The 20,767-nt window shown below is 42.5% G+C and overlaps 1 protein-coding gene across 3 annotated transcripts in view; it reads left to right on the top strand.

The window, feature by feature from the left end:
- LOC143281077 (leucine-rich repeat-containing protein 9-like) overlaps positions 1 to 20,767 on the top strand; it is a 71,570-nt gene that overhangs the window by 13,114 nt on the left and 37,689 nt on the right. For all 3 annotated transcript variants that reach the window (XM_076586012.1, XM_076586013.1, XM_076586011.1), the window contains exons 12-22: positions 607 to 792; positions 1,585 to 1,708; positions 2,679 to 2,805; positions 5,631 to 5,691; positions 7,911 to 7,978; positions 9,239 to 9,348; positions 10,368 to 10,516; positions 12,717 to 12,903; positions 13,399 to 13,455; positions 14,515 to 14,646; positions 16,231 to 16,497. In XM_076586012.1, coding sequence (XP_076442127.1) covers positions 607 to 792; positions 1,585 to 1,708; positions 2,679 to 2,805; positions 5,631 to 5,691; positions 7,911 to 7,978; positions 9,239 to 9,348; positions 10,368 to 10,516; positions 12,717 to 12,903; positions 13,399 to 13,455; positions 14,515 to 14,646; positions 16,231 to 16,497 — 1,468 coding nt within the window. The remainder of the gene's footprint in view (positions 1 to 606; positions 793 to 1,584; positions 1,709 to 2,678; positions 2,806 to 5,630; positions 5,692 to 7,910; positions 7,979 to 9,238; positions 9,349 to 10,367; positions 10,517 to 12,716; positions 12,904 to 13,398; positions 13,456 to 14,514; positions 14,647 to 16,230; positions 16,498 to 20,767) is intronic.

Below are 20,767 nucleotides of genomic sequence, written 5' to 3'. Positions count from 1 at the left end.
GGAGGGGCTGGGAGGAGGGTGGGCATTTTTGAGAAGAGGTAGGTTTTAAGGCCAGACATGAAAGATCTGAGTGCAGAGAGTGAGGAGTGTTTGAATCATGTCACATTTTGATTCTCTGCTCCATGTGTTCATGAATGGTCTTAATGTGTGTGTGTGCGTACGTGTGTGTGTGTGTGTGTGTGTGCATGCGGACGCATGTTGTTTTAGTAATATATACCTTTCATTTGTTGGATGTTTTCATTTGTAAGTATTTTTGTGCAATACCCTATTGTCTTAATGTGAGTATGTGTGTGTGTGTGGAAAGGGGTGGGGGGAGGGGCGGCGGGGGGCCAGGGGGTGGGGGGGTGTTAGCCTATCGTCGACTATTGGGAATTCTTATTTGACTAGTTTTAGTCTCTTTTTATGCTGTGCATGATCATTTTATGTTGGTGTTTACAACAAGCCTGTGATTGTACAAGTTAATTTCCATGTGGATTAATAAAGTGTTTTTGATTGATTGATATCCCCCTGCCAGTGCCTTGGGTTCACTGAGGAGTGTTTGAATCGTGTCACGTTTTTATTTCTCTGCTCCATGTGTTCACGTATCCCCCCTGCCTGTGCCCCTAGGTTCACCTCCTGCCATGACCTGGTGATGTCTCGCTTCTGTGCCACCGACTACAAGGGGCAGGGGGTGGTCGGCATCAAGATCCACCGCATCATCCGCATCCACAACCGCATCCTGCGTGCCCGCTTCGACAAGAAGCTGACCCGCGTCACGGAGGGCCCTGTCGGGGAGTACTACCCGGGCACCAAGTGAGTCACATCCGTTGGGGTTGGTGCTGAAGTGGTTTGTGTGTCTGTCTGTGGGTATCATGGCATCAGTTGGGAGAGGGGGGTGGGGGGAGCGGGGGAGGGGGGGAGTAGAAGAGGGGGAGTCAACAAGTAGCATCAGTTTTGATTGATTGTCTTTCATTGACAGTAAAGTCAGCTGGTATTGTGCTGTGCTGTACTGTACTATTTCAGTGTAGTTTACTGCAGTTTATTGTGCTGTGCTGTGCTGTGCTGTACTCTTTTATATTGTATTATACTGTATTGCATTGTACTATATTGTACAGTGTTGTACTTTTTTGCATTGTATTGTATTGTACAATGTCTACTGTGTTGTATAACTCTCAGTTTTACTGAATGTACTCTATTGTACTGCATTGTATTGTACTGAACTCTATTGTTTTGTAGCATGTTGTACTGTACTGTGCTGTGTTCTACTGTACTGTACTCTGTTGTACTTGTATTTTATGTGTTGTATTACACCAGTGCTGTACTTTGTTCTACTGTATTGTGCTGAACTGTACTGCACTGTAGTGCAATGTGCTATACTGTATTGTATTGTACCGTACCATGCTGTATTGTACTGTAAAGGGGGATTGAGAGCCACAGAGGTGTGTGTGTGTGTGTGTGTGTGTGTTCTTTAGTTTAGTGTCTTTTCACTATCAGTGTGTGTGTGTGTGTGTGTGTCTGCGTGTGCGTGTGTGTGTGCACGTATGTGTGTGTGTATGTGTTGTATCTAACCAGAATCACTGACACAGTGTGTGGTGCTGGTTGCAGGAACACGGCCTTCAAGAAGCTGCTGGAGTACCTGTTCTGGATCTGGGATCCGGAGATGCCTGGAGGCACCATGGAGCCCGCCCGCGTCCCGGAGGAAGGGTTCAGGGACGCGGAGACCCACAAGGTACGCCACTCTTGTCTCTTTTGTTTGGTTGTCTTTTCTTTCTTTAAAAAAAAGAAAAAGTTTTGCCGTTAATTTTATTTTGAAGTTGATTTTTAAAAAACAGATTATGTGTGTGTGTGTGTGTGTGTGTGTGTGTGTGTGTGTGTGTGAGTGTGTGTGTGAGTGTGTGTGTGTGTGTGTGTGTGTGTGTGTTTGTGTGTGTGTGTGTGAGTGTGTGTGTGTGTGAGTGTGTGTGAGTGTGAGTGTGTGTGTGTGAGTGTGTGTATGTGTGTGTGTGTGTGTATGTATGAGTGTGTGTGTGTGTGTGTGTGTGAGTGTGTGTGTGTGTGTGTGTGTGTGTGTGTGTGTGAGTGTGTGTGTGTGTGAGTGTGTGTGTGTGTGTGAGTGTGTGTGTGTGTGAGTGTGTGTGTGTGTGTGTGTGTGTGTGTGTGAGTGTGTGTGTGTGTGTGTGTGTGTGTGTGTGTGTGTGTGTCCCCCTTGAGCAGGGGTTCAGGGATGCTGAGGCTCACAAAGTGCAGCACCTTGTGTAACTTTTTTTATGTTTTTGCCCTGAATTCTTTTTTTTTTATGGTTAATTTTTTTCGTTTGTAGATTTGTGTATAGATGTGTGTGTGTGTGTGTGTGTGTGTGTGTGTGTGCATGTTTGTTGATTTTATTAGTGGAGTGCAAATGTTATTATTGGGAAACAGCAACAACAACAAAGATATAGCTTGTTAAACTTCAGTACTGTGACTATGTGCTGCTGTGTACAACTGAGGAAAAATGTTCATTTAAAAAACAACAACTTTTTATGACTTATTTTTCTATGTGCAAGTTGTTCAGCCAGTCTGCACCAATGGTACGGGCAAGAAGTTCTCTCTTTCTTCTTCTTCCTTTTTATTTATTTATTTTTCTCAAGTAAATCACAATGTGTATCTACCTCAGTGACCACAGCGAACAGTTTTGGTGTTGATTTCTCTGTGACCCCCAGATGCTGGGTCGAGATGCGGCGGTTCCTCTGAGCAACAGTCTCAGTCTGGCTGACCGACACCGCATTGCCTACCAGAAGAAACAGCGCATGGAACGCTCTGCTTCCGATGGCTGCACCTTCAGATTTGGTCAGTTTGTGCTTGATGTTAATTGTTGATGTGTGTGTGTGTGTGTGTGTGTGTGTGTTGTTGATTTTTTTTCATCATGTTTTTGCCCCTTATTAATAAAAAAGAAATGTCTTCTTTTTTTTTTTTATCAAGAAACTACTTTGGTTGCCCATCTCTCTTGGGACAGATTACAAACTAGTGAACAGTACTTCTGTGTGGTTCCCCAGTGACTGTTCACAGAGTTGAGTGAGAGTGATTGTAATACAGACTGACATTTCTGTGTGGTTCCCCAGTGACTGTTCACAGAGCTGAGGGAGAGTGATTGTAATACAGACTGACATTTCTGTGTGGTTCCCCAGTGACTGTTCACAGAGTTGAGGGAGAGTGTGATACAGACTGACATTTCTGTGTGGTTCCCCAGTGACTTTTCACAGAGTTGAGGGAGAGTGATTGTAATACAGACTGACATTTCTGTGTGGTTCCCCAGTGACTGTTCACAGAGTTGAGGGAGAGTGATTGTAATACAGACTGACATTCGTACCTCCAAGGCAGGGAACTCTTGGAGTTTACAATAAAAAGTTATACATACATAAAACACACATGCAATCAAGTACACCACACACAATCAAGCACGTGCACACACAAATGCGCAAACAAATGTGTACACCTGCACATGCGCACACACAACCAGCAGAAGTTCAAGAAGCTTATCAGTCAGTAAGGTGGCAGGCAGAAAAGAAGAGGTGTATTTTGAGAGACTTTTTAAACTGAAACGGGAAATCCACTTGACGGACTGAGAAGGGCAGTTGGGTTCCACACCACTGGGTCAAGATGGGAGAAAGAGTGCTGACCGTGTGATTTTTTTGTTTCTTTGATGAATTGTCAGCACTCCAGAACCAGCAGCCAAGTATAAAGATTTTGAAGGAGTGTAGATTGAAACTAAATCACAAAGGTATGTGGGTGCAGTTTCAGTTCAGTTTCTCAAGGAGGTGCCACTGCCTTTGGATATATCCATATATACTACACATCTGCTAGGCAGATGCCTGACCAGCAGCATAACCCAACGTGCTGAGTCAGGCCTTGAGCGCATGCCTATATATTTGTGTAGCTCTACAGAACTTTGCCAAAAGACAACACTCTCTGTGCCATTGGTTATTTTTCAGTGCGCCAAGTGCATGCTGCACAGGGGACCTCGGTTTATCGTCTCATCTGAATGACTCAGCGTTTTCGCATCCTTTGCCTTGCCTCCCACAATAGCAGAGATTCCCTTTTCAACTGCGAAGGGACTCAGAGTCCGCAGAGGGTGATCACTGTCAAGGGGTTCAACCACCAACCAAGAAGGCCAATTACCAAACTCCCTCGAGCATCATCATCCGAATCAGAATCAATTTCATTTCCATTTCCGTGCGTTCGTTTCCGTTTTATAGAGTGTTGATTTTGTTTGTGCATGAGGCGTAGGCTCAGCGATGGCAGTAAATATTCGGTCACCCCAGGAGAGCTGCCGTGCTGGGGAAGGGACAATGGATGGTCAATTCGACGTCCGTCTGCCTGAAACCGTCCCGCATGAATTCAGACAGTACACTCTCACGACTAACTAACGTATAGCCATTCATCCCCTAGCCGAGTGTAAGAAACGTGGGATTACAGGCCAGATACGCTGACCACGTTTGGGTCTTTGGTTCGGGAGAATTCATGCATCCAATCTGCTTCCCATACCCCGTCAACAAACAATATTTCAACATAACAAAAATCCCTCCACCTAACAACCAATCCAAACCACATCACTATACCATCAATTGGAAGCAACAATCAGATGCATGAATCCTCCCGCTAACACCCCCGGCGACGTGAAGCCAGACCCCTGGGGGCGATTCTCCAGTCAAACTGGGGAGAACGGGTGAGAGTGGGATTCAAACCCACACCCGCATGGACTGTCTGTATCGGCAGTTGAGCGTCTTAACCATTCTGCCACCTTCCTCCTGTGGGTATGTGTCAGTTTATGACATTAAAACACACGGTAGCTATTTGTAATCCACCCTGGAGAAATGGGAGCCCAGTGTAGTTTCTCAAGAAGAGGGGTCACAGAGGTTCATCTGAATGTTCTTGATACTTGTTTGTCTGTGTGCTGGTATGAAAGGGATGAAAGGATTTTGTATCACAAGATGGTTTCATTGCGCTCAGATTCAGTCTTAGTTAACAGAACATAAATAAATGTTGTGGTCAGTTTAATTCAGATGATGAATAAGATAGGCATTGCTGTTGTTTTTCATATATTATTTTTTTACAGAATTACTAGAGTCCATGCTTCTACTATTGCCTATTTCTGTTGCTGCTTTTGCTAAATACAGACACATATAATTGCATTCACAGCTGTACACATGCACACATGAACACATGAACACATACACCACACACACGCATGCATGCATACACACACACACACGTACACATGCACACACGCACGGACGCATGCACACACAAAAACACATGCACACACACACACACACACACACACACTGACAAACAAACAAACATACATAGATAAGCACACACGCATGCGCACGCACACACACTTGCACACTCGGGCACACACACACACACACACACACACACACACACAGAGGCATGCATGCACACACAGTCACACACATACAGTTACACCTCCCCTTCCATTTCTCCTGCTCCCCATCCCCATCCCCTCTACACTTTTTTTTTTGGGGTGGGGGGGGTGGATCAAATATCACTTAGAATGGAAAGATGTCAACTTGAAGACCACTACACACACATATGCCCTCTATCGGGAAGTGCTTTCTCTTTAAGAAGAACCTCTTTTCTCTTTCACACAGGCCAGCTGATCATTGCCAAGACGTACCTGGGGAAAAGTGCCACTTGGTTGGACAACAGACCGTGAGTGGGGGTGGAAGGGAAGGGGGGAGTGGGAGAGGGAGAGAAAGTGACTGAGAGAGATTTTTTTATTTCATTTTATTTTATTGACTCACTTGTGTGAACGAAGTGAGTCTATGTTTCAACCCTGTGTGTGTGTGTGTGTGTGTGGGTAAACTTTAACATAGCCATTTTCTCTGGAAATACTTTTATGTCAATACCAAATTTGGCTTAAACATAGAATGAAAAAAAATCTTCACAGTCATACCAACAATAGGTTGTAAGTCTCCTGAATTAATCCGTATTTCCATATCATTAACAGTTTTATTTCATTAAGCTGTGTTCCGAAATCCAGAAATTCTAAAAACTGCTTCCCACTGACTTGCTGGAAGGTAGGTTGTGTTTGGTGAGAAGACATGACCTCGTTTTTCTTGTTCACATTTAAAAGGAAAGAAATACAAATTCTGGACAGAACACATACAGTGATACCAACTACACCATCGATGTGTTTACTGCATAAAAATATCCTAAAGTGGACACTGAATTAACTGGAATGAACATTAAAAGAAAAATTAAAATGATCGTTTCTTCGTCAGCCTGTTGTAGACTAGTTCATGCAGATCAAGAGATCTACCATGTGTTGCGATGTGCCTGAAGTGATGGCAGCGTCTCCTTTACCGCCAAAATAAAAGAATAATCAAAATGTAATATAACACACAATAAACATGAATTAAATGGCGTTATTACATCCAGTACAGTCACATCTATTTATCGCACAAAGAGGAAAGCAACAACATTACTTTAAATATTATATTTCGTCAAATGACGTCAGATGTGCCGCAGCAGTAGGGAATAGTCTGCTTGTTTCGGAACTGAACATGCATGTTTCGATCCAGCTTGCATGCCCTTTTCTTTCGTTTTTTTCTCTTCCAAGCATATTTGTATTTATTCACTTATTTGCATTTGCATTTGTTTGCATTTGTATTTCTTTTTATCACAACAGATTTCTCTGTGTGAAATTTGGGCTGCTTTCCCCAGGGCGAGCGCGTCGCTACACTACAGTGCCACCCATTTTTTTGTATTTTTTCCTGCGTGCAGTTTTATTTGTTTTTTCTTATCAAAGTGGTTTTTTCTTCAAAATTTTGTCAGGAACAACCCTTTTGTTGCCATGGGTTCTTTTACGTGCGCTAAGTGCATGCTGCACACGGGACCTTGGTTTATCGTCTCATCCGAATGACTAGCGTCCAGACCACCACTCAAGGTCTAGTGGAGGGGGAGAAAATATTGGTGGCTGAGCCGTGATTTGAACCAGTGCGCTCAGATTCTCTCGCTTCCTAGGCGGACGTGTTACCTCTAGGCCATCACTCCACTTCATCATATTTGATATAGAACACTTCTGAATGATTTTTTAATCTTTTTTTTTCTTCTCATGATTCCTTTACTGGATAAAGCGCGAAGCACAAGTGAGTCATGAAGACTTTGCCTCTTGATTCCATAGATAAAGCCTTTGGTATTCTTCTTCAGTGTGCTTTGTGTGTGCTATAGGACCTTGGTTTATCATCTCATCCAAATGACTATATGCTCAGTTTGATTTCCCAGTCAGACTTGGGAGAAAAGGCGAGAGCAGGAACCTAAACCCTCATGAACACTGTACTGGCAGATAAGCGTCTAAACAAAGTTCAGCACCACCCATATTTTTCCTTTTTTTCTGTCTGTAAGTGTATTTATTTTACTAACTTGTAATTTTTCTGCAAAAATGCACCCCTTTTGTTGCCATGGGTTATTTAACATGCAAGTGCATGCTGCACACAGGACCTCGGTTTATCACTCAGACTGCCACTCAAGGTCAAGTGGAGAGGGGAGCAGAAATCTCAGTCTGTATATATGCTCATCAACTATAGGGCCAGCCACATACCCATACAATTTCTTTGAACGACCCAACTGGTCCTTTTATCTGTTTATCCAACCATCATTGTAGCTGGACAAAGATGAAGGTGTCAACAGCGTTACAGTCTGCGTGCTGAGTTTCACTTTCAATTTTTCAGGGAAGTGTCACTGCATTTGGTCAAATCCATATACACAACACCACATCTGCTAGGCAGATGCCTGACCAGCAGCATACCCCAACGTCCTTCCATCCATCCATCCATATCCTTTCCTCTGCCCACCAACTCACCCATGTGCCCACTCCTGTGTGGCTGTATGGATTGAAGGTGACTGAGCTGTGTGGTGTATGTGTGCAGGATTGCAGCTGGCTCCTACCCAAAGATAGACGCCGTCTTCAAGCCTAGGAAGAAATGTCTTCCGGATAGTAAGTTCCTGCTAACTTGATGAGCTGCGTTAATTTAAAATCTGTTCCCCGCCAGTCAGTTTGGAGTGCAGAATTCCCTTGTTCTATAAATACAGAAAATATGGTGTCTAAGAATTGCTGGGGATTCCCCTATGATGTGTAGAAAATCTGGCCTATCCTACCACCGAAAATTAAGAGCATTAGGTTCACGGAAAATAGATCCATGATCTGGTTGCATTTCAGTGACATGGGTGCTCTACCTTGCTGGTGCTGAAATGCGACGCTGGAGGTGAAAGGGTATAAAAACACACTGTAGACTGTCATAAGGAAAACGATCATCTTAGAAGGCTGAATTAGTAAAGCTATGGACTTCTGATCCAGTATTCACCAGTGATCAGGGTTCAAGGCTGTTCAGGCATGATATTGTGTCCTTGGAAAAAGGCACTTTACTCTGATTCAGGGGAGGTTCAAAAGGCGGAAGGGTGGATTGGGGCCTGCTTTGCTGTGCTGATCCCAAGACACAGTGGATATAAAATCACTGTCAGTATGGCCTTGAAAGGCTGTTGGACCTTTAACTTTTTTAACTATTTACATCCAGGGGGGTTCAGGGTGTCTTTCTGTCACTCACTATCTTTTGTCTTATAGTGAACTGAGTCAGTGGGCGGTATCAACTCTCATAGTTAACAATTTCAATGACTGGATATCTGTGAATTTTATTACCTATCTTGCTCTTCTAATTGTTGCTTGATTAATTTCTTGACTTGCTGAACCTTGGTGAAATGAGATTAAGTTTGAAAGGCAATGATTCATATTTTTGTGTACTTTTCATTGCTTTTACTGAACTAGAGGCATCTGCTTAGTGGATGTGGTGTTGCATATATGGATTTGTCCAAACACAGTAATACCTCCTCGAGTACCTGAACTGATGTGAACTGAACAAGAGTAATGCAATCCCAAGAGGAAGGCGTTCAAATAAAGAGCGGTGACTGACACTCTCACCTGTTAGCTCTGTGTTTTCTCTGTGAGGTGACAGCTCCTTGATGACTTTACTCATCAGCAGCAGTCAAAGGGTTAAAGTTTTGTTGACTGATAGTAAAACCTGTTCAGGTGACGTGTTCTGCTCTATGCAGTGTTGCCCAGGACTTGTGTTGTGGACACCTGCCAGTCTTGTTGCCAGTTTCACTGTGAGAACGGTCGCCTGTGTAACCTGTGTGACCGACTGCTCAGGAATTTGGCTACCCAGTGTATGGAGGATAGCTGACACGCAGTGTGTCTGTTCAGATGACCCGTCCAGTGCCTGTGAGTGCAATGCTCGGCAGTGTGAGTGGTACATCTTTGATCATGAGCTGGTGCTGCCAGAGTACATCATCGACTTTGAGTACATCACCAAGGTAAGGGGGCAGAAATGCACTGATACATGCATGTGGGCACATACTCAGATTCAAGCACACTCACACACACATACACACAGACACACACAGAGATGAACAGACACACACACACATACTGTAACAGTATCTTCACAGATTCCACTAAAACATGCATTCAATGAGAACAGGATTGATTGCTGTTTAGTTGATAACACAACCTTCTTTCTACTGGCCATAATCATTGAAGGTCAGAACCGTGAATGCTGTACTCAGTTAGCAATCATTGTGTGCAGCAGTACCATGATCGCAGTGCTCAGTTTGGAATGAATTAATGGCAGCTAGAAACACTCACTTTTTGACAAGTTGGAGTTTCCACAACTTCTTCTTGTAGTGATTGATTGGATTGATACTTGTGTCTTGGGGTGGGCTGTTCTGTGAAGAAACTTCATGTGGGTGAAGTATTTCGCATGGAAAACAAATAAGAAAAAAAAAAAGATAATGACAGGACACTGTGCTGTTTTCATGAAAATGGACCCACTCAATATGAAAACATCAGCACTTTTTTTTATTTTTTATATGTGTTCCATGTGAGGATCACATTGTTTACAACAGACTTCTGTGATGATCTGTTATTTGTGATTTTCCCCCAGATAATTCTTTTTCTTCTTTTTTCCTTTTCTATGTATGCGTACGTCCAGCACATTGGGCTATATGCTTCCACATTTTCTCCATCCCCCCTTCCCTTCTGTAGATCAGCAAGCTGCGACACTGACTGATTTCTAGTTTGTCGGTTTCCGGACACTTTTTGTGCTTGTGAGAAGTTCTTTGACAGATGTGCCAGATATGGACACTTTTGTCTGTGTTTGATAGGAGTAGTGGTACTGTATTGATGGTGTGAGAGAGTGTGTAAGTGAGTCAGGAAGTTGACTGTGTTTATTTAATTAAAGTAAATTCAGTTCTGTGTTCTATTTTTGTCAGCTGCCTGTAATCTCATTGTGAGTGAGCGATGTGATGAACATTTTATGACATATTTATGACAGGAGCCGTCTTCGTCACCCTACACCCAGGTGAGTGACCACCTGTTTGACAACAAGGTGGCGGACATCCCAGCGCCCCGCCCTGACACTCAAGGCTCTCGCAACGATGACGTTGTCCTCAACATGTTGCCTGACATCCCGCAGCGACCCAGGTCTGTGAGAGGGGTGGGGGAGGAGGGTAGGGTTGTGGGGTGGGGGAGTGTGGGTAGAATGGGGGTGTGAGTGTGGTGTAGTCTGTAGTGTGTGTGTGTGTGTGTGTGTTTGTGTGTTTAATCTGTGTGTGTGTGTGTGCAGTGTAGTGTAGTGTAGTACAGGGCAGTGCTGTGCTGTGCTAGGTTGTGCTGTGTTGTACTGTTTGTGTGTGTGTGTGTGTGTGTGTGTGTGTGTGTTTAATCTGTGTGTGTGTGTGCAGTGTAGGGCAGGGCAGGGCAGGGCAGGGCAGGGCAGTACTGTACTGTGCTGTCCTGTGCTGTGTTGCACTGTTTGTGTGTGCGCAGTGCAGTGCAATGCAGCGTAGTGTAGTGTTGTGCATTGCTGTGCAGTAGTGTGTGTGTGTGTGTGTGTGTGTGTGTAACTGGTGTTGTATTGTACTAATTCCATCACACAGATTTCTTTTATGTGAAATTAAAGTCGCTCTCCCAGGGGAGAGTGTATCAACACAGTGCTACCTTTTTCCTGGTCTCCTGGAGTATCAATTGTTTGACTGTCAAAGTGATATACTTTGTCTGAACAGAATTTTGACAGGAAAGTAGAGATCTGATCAGAATGTATAGCATTAGAGCGATCCTCCGAAGAAAGTCTGGGACCCCTTAGAATTAAGGAAAGAGTCTATGGGACCCCAAGATGTTTAACTTATGGAGGAAGGGGGCAGAATGGTTAAGATGCTTATTTGCCAATGGACTGTCTGAGAAGGTCTGGGTTCAAACCCCAGTCTTGCCTCTTTCTACCAGTTTTGACTAGAAAATCAAAGTGAGCATCTTATCACTTGGATGCGACAATAAACCAAGGTCCTGAAAAAGAAGCAAAGCGTTGTCCTCTGGTGAAAATTTTGTAGAAGAAATCCACTCCTATATGGGCACAATATATATGCATGCACTGAAGGCCTGACAAACATGTTGGGTTATGCTGCTGGTTAGGCATCCGCCTAGCAGATGTGGTGTAGCGTTTATGGATTTGTCTGAACACCTCCTTGAAAAACGGAAACTGTTTAACTCATTCTACCCCACAGCTGCATGCCTGCTACAACTCCCCTGGACCAGCACTACATGAGACCACTGCAGAAAAACAATAGGGTGGTTCACTAAAATGGTGAAAATCAATGGGGAATTGTTGATTTAATTGGTCAAAAAAAGCTTCATTTTCATGCTTCTAGAATTGGTAAATGGTTCAGTTTAGAACATCAGCTGTACCAAACAAGAAATAACAAAATCAAAGTAGTGTGTTGGTACGAGAATACTCGTACCTGGTCCACAGGGGAAGGAATCATGGAGCAGAATGAGTTAACTTACCAAAAGCCATGTTTTTTCCCCCCGAAGGATGGTGATGGAGCAGAATGAGTTAACTTACCAAAAGCCATGTTCCCCATCCCCCTCATCCCCAGAAGGAAGGTGGTGGAGCAGAATGAGTTAACTTACCAAAAGCCATGTTCCCCATCCCCCTCATCCCCTGAAGGAAGGTGATGGAGCAGAATGAGTTAACAAAAGCCATGTTCCCCATCCCCCTCATCCCCAGAAGGATGGTGATGGAGCAGAATGAGTTAACTTACCAAAAGCCATGTTCCCCATCCCCCTCATCCCCAGAAGGATGGTGATGGAGCAAAATGAGTTAACAAAAGCCATGTTTTTCCCCCAAAGGATGGTGGTGAAGCAAAATGAGTTAACTTAACAAAAGCCATGTTTTTTCCCTCCCGAAGGATGGTGATGGTGTAGACGGGTGCAATAGCTGAGTGGCTAAAGTGGTGGACTTTCAATCTGAGGGTCCTGGGTTCGAATCTCGGTAACATCGCATTGTGGGTAAAAGGTGGAGATTTTTCAGATCACCCAGGTCAACATATGTGCAGACCTGCTTGTGCCTGAACCCCCTTCATGTGTATATGCAAACAGGAGATAAGATACACATGTTAAAGATCCTGTAATCCATGTCATCATTCGGTGGATTATGGAAACAAGAATGCACCCAGCATGCACACCCCTGAAAACAGAGTAGGGCTGCCTACAAGGTGGGGTAAAAACAGTCTTATAGGTAAAAGCCCACTCATGGACTTATAGTGAACGTGGGAGTGGCAGCCCATGAAAGAAGAAGAAGATGAAGAACTTACCAAAAGCCATGGTTTTTTCTCCCCCCTCCCCAAAGGATGGTGACATTGACAGAAGAGCTTCTGCTGAAGGCGGCCAAGTCCGAGACCCTGAGTACCATCACCTACCTCAATCTCCATGGCAATGGGCTGAGCAAGCTGAAGCACATCCAGTCTCTGGTGTCCCTGAAGAAGCTGGTGGTCAGCTTCAACGAGCTGACCAGGCTGGACGAGATCACTCACATGGTCAGTGGTGGTCGCTGTGGTGGTGTTGGTGCTGGTGTCTTCTTCTGGTGTTGGGTGCTTTGTTTTGTGTGTGTGTTGTTGTTTCCTGTGGTGTGGTGTGTTGTGTTTGTGTGTGTCAGGTTGGGTGGGAGTGGGGGTGGGGGTTGTGTATGTGTGTGTGTGTGTGTGTGTGTGTGTGTTCCTGTGGTGTGATCTGTGTGTTTGTGTGTGTGTGTGGATGCTGATGTTTGTCTGTGTGTATTTATCTATGTGTGTGTGTTCATGAGAATGTCTTTATCTGTGCCTGTGTGATTTGACCACTTAGTGTATTTCAAGTCCGGATTTCCATATACTTCACTAATGATTCTTCCTTTCTATATTAAAAAAAAAAAAAATTGATGAACACGATTTCTCATTCATGAAATAATGCTTGAAAAAAAATGTTTCTTCCGTGTTATCCCATCTGTCATTCATGACAAGAAACAGTCTGTGCATTTTCTGTGTGTGTCTTTGCAGAATATTGAATACCTGGATGCCAGTTTCAACAAAATCACCACCCTGGAAGGAATGAAGGTACAGGGAGAACTTGGCGCAGGTGTTGCCGCTGAAGTGTTGATATGTGTGCCTTGTTTGCTCCTTGGATTGACCTAACATATTTATGTGTGTGTGTGTGTGTGTGTGTGTGTGTGTGTGTGTGTGTGTGTGTGTGCACATGTGCACATATATGTGCATATATGTGGGTGTATGTGTGTGTGCATGCACAGGTACATGCATGCATGTGTGTATGTGTAAGTGAGTGTGTGTGTGTGTGTGTGTTTGTATCTATGTGTATGTGCATTTGTGTGTATATGTGTTTGTGTAGTGTATATGGGTGTGGTGTGCATGCCTGCAGTTGTATGTATGTGTGTGCATGTGTTTGTGTGTGTATGCATGCATCTGTGTATGTATGTGTGTGTATGTATGCATGTTTGTATATGTGTGGGTATGTGTATGTGTGTATGTATGTAATAATGATAATAATAAGTTTGTTTATATAGCACCTGATCAAACGATTTTGCTTTAAGCACTTCACAATCACAGTAATTCCAACTGAAAAAGAAAGTGTGTATGTTTGTTGTTTGATCATTAATTTAACATCTATTCATCTATTCACTGAAATGATTTTAGATGGGAGAGAAAAAAACGTGTATGTGTGCTGTGTGTGAGAAAGTGTGTATGAGAACACAGTCTGTATATATTTACAAAACTGTTATATTTACTGTAAAAAACAAAACTGTTTATCAAAAAAAAGACAAAACAATCACAACGCGCAGAAGAAAATATTGTTTAACTGTTCAAATTATCGATTATAATTAAATATATATTTCTGAAAAAAATATCAGCTGAGATGGACACTTGCAGTGGATCTAGATGAGAATCAATTATCCTTGCCACTAGAATAAATCTTTACATGACATTTTCAAGTTATGCTTTGCAACCATTAAGTAAAGTATGATATGCTGGTAAAACCTGTGTATAAACTTTATTTATTTACAATTGTAACAGGAAAGATAAATTTAGAACGTACTCATGTATGTGTGTGTGTGTGTGTATTTGTGTGTATGTGTACATGTATGTGTGTGTGTCCCACAGTCTCTGTCACGCTTGGAGAGGTTGGACCTGACATGGAACCAGCTGCACAACACGCGGGAAGAGTTGTCAGTCTTGCGTAAACACTGCGGGGCGCTGCGTCACCTTGACATTCGCCACAACCCCTGGCTCAAGGTCAGACCCTGCTGTCTTTGGTCCCTCTGAATCCAGAGAATTATCATCATCATCATTATCAGTATCATAATTATTATCATTACCTTCTTCTCTTTCTCATTAATAATAATAACAATAAAATGTAGGCTTGTATAGTGCAGTACCCCCATCTCAGATGGGGCTCATTGTGCTTTACAATAATATGTACAAATTTAAGACGAAGTGTCCTAAAATATGTACAAAGACAACAGTTTCATATGACATTGACTAAGATTATACATATGTAAGACTAAATGACATTAAAAAAAAAAAAGTATATATATGTATATATATATATATAAAATATTTTAAACGGTAATTGACACAGGCGCCATCACAGTTTCAAATCACACAGGTGCAAATCACAGGAAAACACAGCACATCACATTCACCATTGTCAAAAATAAACACAAAAATAAACACTAGGGAACCAGGTATCACGAAAAATACACCAAAATCATCACAGATGCATGCAGATCAACACAAAGAGCACATCCAGCAACAAAAATCACAGCAAGCATATGCAGATGGAAATTTTTCAGTGAGAAAAGTACAGTTTGAAAAGATATGTTTTGAGTGCTCTCTTGAATGTGGGTGTTGGGGTGTAGCAGAGGTGTGAGGGCAGTGAATTCCATTGTTTAGGTGCAACAAAAGAAAAGAAACGTTCACCATAAGCTTTAGGATGAATCTTTGGAATGGACAGTGTGTGCTTGTCATTTGAAGAACAAAGTTGTCTGGATGGTGAAAAGACAGAAAGTAGATCTGAAAGATAGACAGGACAAGAATCAGTGAAGAAACTGTGACAAAGGACTGAGAGTTTGTATTGTATTCATGCTTGAATGGGGAGCCAGTGAAGGGAAGCAAGTAGGGGAGTGATGTGTTGACGTTTCTTAGCTTTGAGAGTGAGTCGTCATTCATTACATGGACACTCCAGTCCTTATCATCATTATAATTGTGTGCGTCTTACAGCCTGATGCCATCAAGCTCCACTTGGTGGGATGTATCAAGATGAAAATACTTATCATTAGTATAATTATCATCATCATCATCAGCGTCATTTTTATTATCATTATTGTTGTCAGCCTGCCGTCCTCAAGCTCCTTCATGGTCAAGATGACAATACTTAGTGTTAATTGTCATTATTATCTGTTTTAAAAATTATTATTTGTTAACATCATTATCATCAGTTTTATCATTGTGTGCATCTTTCATCTTGATGCCCTGAATGTGTGTGTCGTCAGTCGCATCAAAATAAGAAGACTGATTATTGTTATCACTATGATATCATCATCATCATTTTTGTATGCACCCTTCAGCCTGACACCCTTAAGCTGTGCGTGGTGGGTTGCATCAAGATAGATATCAACATAGATATCATCATCATCACCATCATCACCATCATCGTCATCATCATCATCATCATCATCATAGTCATCACCATCATCATCATCATTGTGTGTGCATCCCTCAGCCTGTCGCCCTCAAGCTTCGCGTGGTGGGGCGCATCAAGACAGATATACCTGTCATCATCATCATCATCATCATCATTGTGTGTGCATCCCTCAGCCTGTCGCCCTCAAGCTTCGCGTGGTGGGGCGCATCAAGACACTGAAGTGGCTGAACGGGGAGGCGGTGACGGAGCAAGAGGGCCAGATGTCACTACGCATGGCCGCCGGGTCGCGCATCTCCCAGCTGTCCCTGCTGACCAACTCGCGCACGGACACCATGCTGCCTCGCTCCCTCAGCCTGGGCTGCAGCGCCCACATCATCTGCCAGAACAGCCGCCTGAAGCCTGACAAGGTGTCCGAGAACGACACCAGCTGGTATAACAAGGTGTGCTGCGTTGTCTGGTATTTGCAAGGTGTAGTGTGTTGTTCTGGTGTAGCAAGATATAATGTGGTGTCTGGTGCAGCAAGGTATAGTGTGGTGTCTGGTGTAGCAAGGTATAGTGTGATGTCTGGTATTTGCAAGGTGTAGTGTGTTGTTCTGGTGTAGCAAGATATAATTTTGTGTCTGGTGTAGCAAGGTATAGTGTGATGTCTGGTATTTGCAAGGTGTAGTGTGTTGTTCTGGTGTAGCAAGATATAATTTTGTGTCTGGTGTAGCAAGGTATAGTGTGGTGTCTGGTATTTGCAAGGTGTAGTGTGTTGTTCTGGTATAGCAAGATATAATGTGGTGTCTGGTATAGCAAGGTATAGTCTGGTGTCTGGTATTTGCAAGGTGTAGTGTGTTGTGCAGCATAACAAGGTATAGTGTGTTGTCTGGTATAACAAGGTGCACTGTGTTGTCTGGTATTTGCAAGGTGTAGTGTGTTGTCTGGTATAGCAAGGTATAGTTTGTTGTGTGGAAAAACAAGGTATATAGTGTGGTGTGTGGTATAGCAAGGTGTAGTGTGTTGTCTGGTATAGCAAGGTGTAGTGTGTTGTCTGGTGTAGCAAGGTATAGTTTGTTGTGTGGTATTTGCAAAGTGTAGTGTGTTGTCTGGTGTAGCAAGGTATAGTGTGTTGTCTGGTGTAGTAAGGTACAGTGCGTTGTCTGGTATAGCAAGGTATAGTGTGTTGTGTGGTATAACAGGGTGTAGTGTGTTGTCTGGTGTAGCAAGGCATAGTGTGTTGTGTGGTGTAGCAAGGTATAGTGTGTTGTCTGGTATAACAGGGTGTAGTGTGTTGTCTGGTGTAGCAAGGTATAGTGTGTTTTGTGGTATATGCAAGGTGTAGTGTGTTGTCTGGTGTAGCAAGGTATAGTGTGTTGTCTGGTATTTGCAAGTTGTAGTGTGTTGCCTGGTATAGCAAGGTATAGTGTGTTGTCTGGTGTAGCAATTGTATAGTGTGTTGTCTGGTATTTGCAAGTTGTAGTGTGTTGTCTGGTATAGCAAGGTATAGTGTGTTGTCTGGTATAGCAAGGTACACTCTGTTGTCTGAAATGTGTAGTGTGTTGTGTGGTATAGCAAGTTATAGTGTGCTGTCTGGTATGGCAAAGTACAGTGTGTTTTGTGGTATAGTAAGGTATAGTTTGTTGTCTGGTGTAGCAAGGTATAGTGTGTTGTCTGGTATTTGCAAGTTGTAGTGTGTTGTCTGGTATAGCAAGGTATAGTGTGTTGTCTGGTATAGCAAGGTGTAGTGTGTTGTCTGGTATAGCAAGGTATAGTGTGTTGTCTGGTATAGCAAGGTACACTCCGTTGTCTGAAATGTGTAGTGTGTTGTGTGGTATAGCAAGTTATAGTGTGCTGTCTGGTATGGCAAGGTACAGTGTGTTTTGTGGTATAGTAAGGTATAGTTTGTTGTCTGGTGTAGCAAAGTGTAGTCTGTTGTCTGGTGTAGCAAGGTGTAGTGTGTTATCTGATACAGCAAGGTGTTCGGAAGTGTGGAAGCGCTGTGGAGGAATCAGGTGGTAAGAAACGAACAAATTTTTATTTCACGAGGGTAGTGGAGTAATCATAGCTGCTTTATTTACATCCAGCCCTCAAGGGCAAAGAAGAAAAGCTGAAAAAAAAGAAAAAGAAAAGGCAACACACACAGACACACACACACACACACACACACACACACACACACACACACACACACACACACACAGAGTTACATATGAAAAATTTTTTTAAAAAGGAGGAGAGAGAGACTGACTGAGATGGGTCATAGGAAGTGAATTTGTTGCAAACATCATTTTCTATATTCATAAAATACTAATGATATTGAAAAATAATCAGTACATTTTTGGATAAAGAAGTGTCAAGTGGAGTGATGGCCTGGAGGTAACACGTCCGCCTTGGAAGCAAGAGAATCTGAGCGCGCTGGTTCAAATCACGGCTCAGCCGCCAATATTTTCTCCCCATCCACTTGACCTTGAGTAGTGGTCTGGACGCTAGTCATTCGGATGAGATGATAAACCAAGGTCCCGTGTGCAGCATGCACTTAGCACACGTAAAAGAACCCATGGCAACAAAAGGGTTGTTTCTGGCAAAATTCTGAAGAAAAAATCCACTCCGATAGGGAAAAAAAACAAAACGATATACAGGAAAAAATACAAAAAAAATGGGTGGTGGTATAGTGTAGGGACGCACTGTCCCTGGGGAGAGCAGCCCGAATTTCACAGAGAGAAATCTGTTGTGATAAAAAGAAATACAAATATAAGTTTGAGAGATTCATTAGGTATACATGTAAGTTAGATTTAATTTTTTGAAAATTTGATTCGGTTTTAAAAGTTTCTGAGATATGATTCCATAACCACCCCCCTGAATATGCAAGGCTTGATTTACATAAAAAGATGGTAGTAAATGGAAGATTTATCTCATGTGAATGTCGATAATCATTAAAACTAAACATATTTGTCAGATAGGATGGAGAGTTGCTATGAAGCATTTTGTGCATGAAGAGTCCTTTATTGTATAATAGTTTAGCCTGGAGTGGAAGGATACGTGTCCCCAGGTTTACTGGAGTTTGGAGATCTTACATCCTTAACTGAGGGCTTCCTGTCGCTTTTCACAATACAATGCACAATACACAATACACAAACTTTATTGTCTATACTTTGGTACAGAGATTTTCTTTTTGGCAGCAGCACATGTCCAACATAAGAAGAAACAACAAACAAATAAAATGAATAGAAAATAAAAAGATAAATTAAATGGCACCAAATGGAAATAGCTTTTTACAAATATACAGATTACTGAAATTTACGTGCCTCTCCATTTCAGTCATCCAAGCCGCATTGCACATCTACCCACACACACACACACACACACACACACACACACACACACACACACACACACACACACACACACACACACACACCACGCACACACACCACGCGCACACACACGCACACATACACTCTCTCTCTCTCATCCCCTCTCTCTCTGTATCGATCTTCACAAGAAATGCAACTACAAAGATCATCGTTCATTTAAAAATAAAATATCATTTTCATAATTGCACCACAAATCAAAGTTTTAAACATATCACAAATACATAAATAAATAAGTAGGTAACACACACACACACACACACACACACATGTTCCCACCCACCTACACACACACAGTCATTTCTTCTTGCCTGTCTGTGACCTCCTACTCTTGGTTCTTACCCCCTTCTTTCAAATTATCTCCTTACTTTCACACTGTTTAGAGTGAGAGATATAAATTTCAAGATAGGTCTATGATAGTATTTGTTAATGTTCCTTCTCTTTTTTATGTATTCTGGTTTGCTTTCCCATTCTCTAATACGTTTGTAAATTCATTGCATCTGTTTTGTGTAAAAAGTTTCGCATTTTTTCAAAATTTCGCCACGTCTGTTTTTCAATTTAGGGTTTACAAAGTGAAATGAAATTTTCATTAGAATAGGTATTTAGCAATGAGGGTATTGACTTGGAAATGGTTTCTCAATTTACATTAGAGGGGTACATTCAAAAAATCTTTTTCATTTTGTATTGGGATATCTGTGACGGGGTGGTAAGGTGGTGTTGGAGAAGGTGAAGACAGGTAGAAGGTGTTTGCAGAAGAGAGCCGCAGCCAGGCAAGGTAGACTCGGGAAGGCAGTGCGCTGGTTTTCTTCTTTTATTCTTTCATTCTTCCAGACCAGGAGAGTTCTCTCTTTGTCTGGCACTCGCTCACTCCTTATATTCTGTTCCGCCGAACCGCAAAGCCAGCGCCGCGAAGCAACTCACGAAACCGGCCCCCCGCGAGCCTTGAGGGGCCAAGCTTGTGTTTGTTTGACCAATTTTAGCGGCTTCTGACTTTCGGCTCGGGGAACTAACATAGGCATATTATATATCACACAAAACTACAAGAGACGAGCATTTTCTTAAACTAAACCATTTTCTACAAAATTAATGTAGTTAAAAACTGTAAACAAAAAGAGTCACTGAATGAACGAGCTTTTAACGAGTTCATGTATCATTTTTGTACATTACAACAATTAATACGTCGCAATATGTAATATAATTGCAACAATTAAGTAACTGAACATCCTGAATTTCCAACTATATAAAAATCATCTGTAAAATCTGCTTCTAGAGTAAAGATTTTTTATGTAAAAATTCAAGAGAAAACTCAGCGGATAGCTCCCGTGTCGGCACCGCTTGGCGGTGCTTTTGGCACTTG

Source organism: Babylonia areolata, chromosome 4 (genome assembly GCF_041734735.1).
Source record: "Babylonia areolata isolate BAREFJ2019XMU chromosome 4, ASM4173473v1, whole genome shotgun sequence".
In the NCBI taxonomy this organism is placed as follows: domain Eukaryota; kingdom Metazoa; phylum Mollusca; class Gastropoda; order Neogastropoda; family Buccinidae; genus Babylonia; species Babylonia areolata.
The sequence above is the reverse complement of the archived record's forward strand: the minus strand, read 5'-3'. Positions and strand labels throughout refer to the sequence as shown.